Source organism: Orycteropus afer, unplaced genomic scaffold, assembly GCF_000298275.1.
Source record: "Orycteropus afer afer isolate SDZICR_OR568_19922 unplaced genomic scaffold, OryAfe1.0 scaffold00026, whole genome shotgun sequence".
NCBI classification, from domain to species: domain Eukaryota; kingdom Metazoa; phylum Chordata; class Mammalia; order Tubulidentata; family Orycteropodidae; genus Orycteropus; species Orycteropus afer.
Genome location: NW_006921613.1, coordinates 15,803,884 through 15,810,422, shown reverse-complemented (window position 1 = coordinate 15,810,422; position 6,539 = coordinate 15,803,884). Strand labels below are relative to the sequence as shown.

Here is a 6,539-nt window from a genome sequence, read left to right as displayed (position 1 = left end):
GTAGTGATACTGCCTCGGAAACCCAAGGAGGGGTCGCTATGAGTCAGGGCTGACTCGACGGCACATAACAACAACAATAAGAACATTAAATTTTCATGTTCTTGTAAATACCCAAGGACTGAGCAGGACAAAAGAACACAAGTGGCATTTCAAAAATGTTAAAGTTTTAAGTAAAGATCTTTGTAGAATTAAGTTTCAAATAAAGTTATTTATAGAATTCATATAGATTTATTACCATTATTATTGTTTGCAGCTACTGATTTAATGAAAACCTCAAAATCTATATCCTTTCTAACACTTTTTCCCCAAAATAATTGACACTGAGGTGTCCAAAACCAAGCCAAACTCATTGCCATCAAGTCAAGTCCAACTCATAGAGACCCTATAGGACAAAGTAGAACTGCCCTATAGGGTTTCCAAGGCTGTAATCACGTTGGAAGCAGACTGCAGCATTTTTCTCCCATGGGGTGGCTGTTGGGTTTGAATCACGAACCTTTTGATTAGTAGCCAAGCACTTAACCAGTGTGCCACCAGTGCTCCTTCACTGAAGTGTAACACACTAAAAATTCGCCAATATTAAGTGTACAATTTGATGAGTTTTGACAGATGTATAAACTTATGTAAACATCTTCATAATCAAGATATAGAATATTTCTATCACCCCCCAAAATTCTTTCATGCCCTCTTTGCAGCCAATACCTAGTAAGTGCTAATCTGCTTTATTTCATTTAGTTACATCTTTTCTGAAATTCTGTATAAATAAACCAAACCAAACACACTGCCATAGAGACAGGTCCAACTCATAGAGACCCACCCTGGGTTTCTGAGGCGGTATCACTATGGAAGTAGATTGCCCAACCTTCCTTCTGAGCAGTGACTGGTAGTCATTCTTTTTTTACTGGTGAGTAATAAAACTTTATTCATAATAGCCCACAACTATAAACAACCCATTGTCAGTCAACTGGGGAATAACTAAGCAAATTGGAATTGTTCTCAAAAATGCTCACTGGCAGCTGATGGACACTGGGTTGTTTATAGTTGCAGGCTATTACGAATAAAGTTGCCTGATCATTTGTTAACAAATTTTGTGTTTTCATTTTTTGGGGGGATAAATATTTAGTTATGGGATTACTGGGTTTTGTGCTAAGTGGATATTTAATTTTATAAGAAACTACCAAATTATTTTTATAAAGTAGAAGTACTATTTCTCTAATTAGGAGCTCTGGTAGTGTAGTGCCTAAGGCATTTGACTGCTAACCAGAAGGCTGGAGGTTCAAACTCACCAGCCACTTCTCAGAGGGAAGGTTGGGCAGTCTACTTCTGTAGTGATACCACCTTGAAAACCCAGGAGGGGTTGCTATGATTTGGATTCAACTGGACAGCAGTGAGTTTGGTTTTGGGTTTTAATGACTAATGATGTTGAGCATCTTTTCATATGCTTAGTTGCCATTCGTATATCTTTTTTGGTTACATGTCTTCAATCTTTTGCCCATCTTTTTTATTGAGCTTTTAAAAAACTACTATTAATATGTTGTAAAGGATACTAGGAGCTCTGGTAGTATAGTGCCTAAGGCACTTGACTGCTAACCAGAAGACTGGCAGTTCAAATCCACCAGCCACTCCTCAGAAGGAAGGTTGGGCAATCTACTTCTGTAGTAATACTGCCTTGGAAACCCAAGGAGGGGTCGCTGTGAGTCGGATCCAGGTCTGACTCGATGGCACATAACAATGACAACAACAAAGGATACTAATCTAATCCTTTACAATATATATGTTTTAAAAGTATTTTCTCTCAGTCTGTGGCTGGCCTTTTTATTTTCTTTAACAGGCTTTTTCAAAGAGCAAAAAGTTTTAATTTTGAAAGAGTACAATTTACCATTTTTTCTTTCATGATTCTTTTTATATCCTATAAAATCTTTCCCTAGCCAAGGTCTCAAGTATTCGTTTCTTATACTTTTTCTGGAAGTTTTATTGTTATAGCTCTTATCTCTAAGCCTACAATCCATTTGCATTTAATTTTTATATATGGCATGAGGTAAAGATCAAGGTAATTTCTGGATATGGGTATTTGTTCTGGTTACCTAGTGCCGCTCTGACAGGAATATACCACAAATGGGATGGCCTTAACAAACAAGAGTTTATTCTCTTACAGTTTGGAGGCTTTAAGTCCAAGTTCAAAGTGCCAGGCTCTAGGGGCTGGGTGAAAGCCCCTCAACACTGGGATCAAGCTCCGCCTCCTGCTCCCGGCCCATTGGAACTAGAGGTGTTTCTTCACTCAGACAGCTGTTAGCTGCTGAGGTTGACAAACCCAAGGTCGGCAAATAAAAAGGCACAGTCCTGATGTTATCAAACCACATGGGCAGGCCATTAATTTAAGTCCATTTAAGTTCCAAGGTCGGCAGATCCTGGCAGGCTGCTGAACAATGACATGGCTACATGCAGAGTCCAAGTGTGCCATAAGCTAGAGACCACTCCCCAAGGCTTCTGCTTATATACAGGAAGCACACCGCATTCCCTGAGGCAGCTACTCAGCTGTTCACAGTAGATTCCACCATGGAGTTGATTACCAGTCTCATCATGGGGAATACTACATCCAACCGCCCAGCCACTCAACCAGGCCCAGCCAAGTTGACACACAAACTGAACTACCACAGTATCTAATCGTTCCAACATTATTTGTTTAAAAGATCATAATTTTGCCAATTAAAATGAAATACGTTGGCATTTTTGTCAAAAATCAACTGGGAGTCTATGGATTCTCTATTCTGTTCCAATGACCTATTCATCTGTCTATTCTTATGCCAATAACACACTGTCTTGATTACTGCAGCTTTATAGTAAATCTTGAAATCTGGTAGCATGATTCCTCTAAATTTTTTTTTCTTTTTTCATAATTATTTTGGCTATTCTAGGGCCATTGCATTTCTATATACAGTTTTGAATCAGCTTGTCAATTTCTGTTAAAAATCCTTCTGGCATTTTGATTGGGATTGCATTGATTCTATAGGTTAACTTGTAGAGAACTGACATCTTAATATTAAGAGTCTTCTGATTCATGGACATGGTATTTCTCCATTTACTTATGTTGTTGTTGTTATGTGCCGTTGAGTCGGCCCCGACTCATAGCGACTTATGTTCATTAAATTATCTCAGCAATGTTTTGTATGTACAGGTCTTACATACATTTTTGTTAAGTTTATCCCTAAGTATTTCATATTTTTTTTATAATATTGTAAATTATATTAAAAAAAATTTAATTTCCAATTGTTCATTGCTACTCCCTAGAATATAATCAATTTTTGTATATGGCCTTTGTATCCAATAGCTTTCCAGATTAACTAACTGTATGAGCTATTTTGTAGATTCCTTAGGATTTTTCTATGTAGATGATCATCAAACCAAAAATCCAAACTCACTGCCATCAAGTTGATTCTGACTCACAATGACCTATATATGACAGAGTAGAACTGCCTCAAAGGGTTTCCAAGGCTATAACTATATACGAAAGCAGACTGGTTCATCTTTCTTCCACAGTGTGGCTGGCGGGTTCAAACTGCCAACCTTTTGGTTAGCAGCTGAATGCTTCAACCACTGCACCACCAGAGGTCCTCGTAGATGATCATATCATATGTAAATAAGAACAGTTTTATCTATTCCCTTCTAGTGGGTAGGCTTTTATTTCTTTTACTTCCTTTATTCCACTGAATAGGACCTCCAGTACTATATTGAGTAGAAGTGGTTAGAATAGACATCTTGTTACTAAATCTTGCTATCAAACAGGGGAGAAAGGACAGCAGTGAGTTTGGTTCTTGGTATACTGTTAGCTATAGGCTTTTCATAGATGGCCTTTATCAGACTGGGAAAATTTCTTCTAGTTTTAGTTTTCTGCATATATATATCTATCTATACATATATATATATATGTGTGTGTATATATATTACAAATAGGTATTTAAGTTTGTCAAATGCTTCTCCTGCATATATTAGGATGATCATACAGGTTTTTGTTTGTTTATTTTGTGTCAAAATGGTGAATTTCCACCGATTTAAAAATGTTAAACTACTCTTGCATTCTTAGGATAAATCCCACTTTGCATTGATTTATAATTTCCTTATATAGTCTATTTGGTTGGATTCTCTAACATTTTGGATGATTTTTTGTGTCTATGTTCATAGGGGATATTCATTTGGAGTTTTCTTTTCTTGTAATATCATTTTCTGGTTTTGTATCAGGGTTAATATTGACCTAATAAATCCCTCCCCTTATATCTTCTGGGAGAGTTTGTATAAAATTGGTATTATTTCTTTCTTAAATATTTAGTAAAATTCACCAATGAAGCCATCTGGGCCTGGAGTTTAACTATGAATTCAATTTCTTTTAATAGATATAGGGCTATTTAGTTTATCCATTTCTTGTTAAGAAGTTCTGTTGGTGTAATGCCTAAGGCACTTTGACTGCTAACCAGAAGGCTGGCGGTTCCAACCCACCAGCCACTCCTCAGAAGGAAGACTGGGCAATCTACTTCCATAGAGATTTCTTATTAAGTGAGCTTTGGTAGTTTGTGTCTTTCAAGGAATTTGTTTCATCTAAGTTATGAAAATTATTGGCATAAAGTTGTTAATAATATTCCTTTATTATCTTCATAATGACTGTAGGATTTGTAGTGAATTTCCCTTTTTTTTCCCTAATACTAGTAAAAGATTTACTAATTCAACAGTTTCTGCAAGTCCCATTATCTATTTTTTTTTTTAGATTTGTCATTGTTTTATTATTTACAGTTTGAAAACAATATATATATTCTTTGCTAAGAAAATTTGTCCTTTTTCTAAAAATATGGAACACTTCATGAATTTGTATGCCATCCTTGCGCAGGGGCCACACTAATCTTCTCTGTATCGTTCTAATTTTCAGTATACATGCTGCCAAAGTGAGCACAAGTCCAATTATCTTTTAAACCAAATATAAACTCAGACCACTGTTCTCTAAACATCTTAACAGTTAGCTCAATCTTATCTGTCTCTAATAGTTAAACTCTTACCTTCATTCCTACATTATCTTTTTGCCTGCTTGTCTAAAGTATTCCAAATATATCTCATATATGTTAAGATATCCTTAGAACACTTTCTTAGGACAATCTTACCTAATCTTTACCACTTCGGTATTTTCTTACATTTATTAGAACAGATTTACACAATCTGTATTGTTTGCGTGAGAGTAAAGTCTGATTTTTACCACAAAATAAAATGTCGAAAATTTAACAAATTAGCTAATAAAAACAATATAAAGGATATAAGTAATTGCCTCCTGACAATCTAAAAGCGTATGTATATAGGCATATAACACTGGTGTCTATGTAAATATATGTCTTTTATTATGGGAAGTTACATTCAACCCTTTTCTCCCATCCCTGCTTTCTCTTATTTTTGTACTAGGCCTATCTGCATTAACTCTGGACCCTAAAACAGCTCACCCAAATTTGGTGCTCTCTAAAAATCGAACAAGTGTGTGGCATGGTGACATTAAGCAAGTAATGCCCGATGATCCAGAGCGGTTTGACTCAAGTGTAGCTGTGCTGGGCTCAAAAGGCTTCACATCTGGAAAGTGGTACTGGGAAGTAGAAGTGGCAAAGAAGACAAAATGGACAGTTGGAGTTGTCAGAGAATCCATTATTCGAAAGGGCAGTTGCCCTCTAACTCCTGAACAAGGATTCTGGCTTTTAAGACTAAGGAACCAAACTGATCTAAAAGCTCTGGATTTGCCTTCTTGCAGTCTGAAACCGACTAACCTCAACAAAGTGGGCATATACCTGGATTATGAAGGAGGGCAGGTGTCCTTTTACAATGCTAAATCCATGACCCACATTTACACCTTCAGTAGCACTTTCCTTGAGAAACTATATCCCTACTTCTGCCCCTGCCTGAATGATGGTGGAGAGAATAAAGAACCATTGCAGATCTTACACCCACAGTAATTTGTCATGCTGTTATAACAATTCAGTGTGTTATTAAAGAAGGTATTGAAATAGTTTATCAGTCTCACTAGTTTCTTAATTTATGGAGAATGATGAATAACGAATAGAAATTGAATTCCATTCCCAGTGTCTTCAACAGATTTCACTAGAGCCTTTCAAGATGTCATTGTAATTCTCTTAGATCTTCTATGACACAGGAGTGTGATCATACTATTGTTACTGGAGGAAACTGCAGCTTGAGTTTGTGAAGCTCAGAAACTCTTTTCAAATATGCTCAGAAATTCTATGCTGTCATTCGTTTTCAGAATAATGACTTGTAGTAGATGATTATCCACGTGTACTCTTCTTCCTATTTATTCTCTTCATGTAAGTTTTGCATCTCATTTATTTTCTAGAACTTGTTAATGTGCTTTTGAAAAACTGATCTAGGGCTTTACAGAAAAAAGTAGGAAATTATTTGGGTTAGTTTATAATCTTGTCTTGACTTCTCTCAAGATATTATTTAGTCCAGCGACTCTGACGTTTTTCCTTTCTCAGTTCTTTTCTCCTGTTTATCTACAGTGGTAC

General features: G+C 36.3%; 1 protein-coding gene and 1 non-coding gene across 2 annotated transcripts in view; one reads left to right on the top strand and one right to left on the bottom strand.

Annotated features, from left to right (window-relative positions):
• Positions 1-5,972, top strand: part of TRIM69 (tripartite motif containing 69) — a 14,041-nt gene extending 8,069 nt beyond the window's left edge. Inside the window, exon 6 of the mRNA XM_007935231.2 lies at positions 5,434-5,972. Coding sequence (XP_007933422.1) covers positions 5,434-5,972 — 539 coding nt within the window. The remainder of the gene's footprint in view (positions 1-5,433) is intronic.
• Positions 4,829-4,936, bottom strand: LOC122152288. Its single transcript, XR_006164501.1, has one exon. It is a non-coding gene; the product is annotated as a U6 spliceosomal RNA (small nuclear RNA).
• Positions 5,973-6,539: the final 567 nt, after the last annotated feature.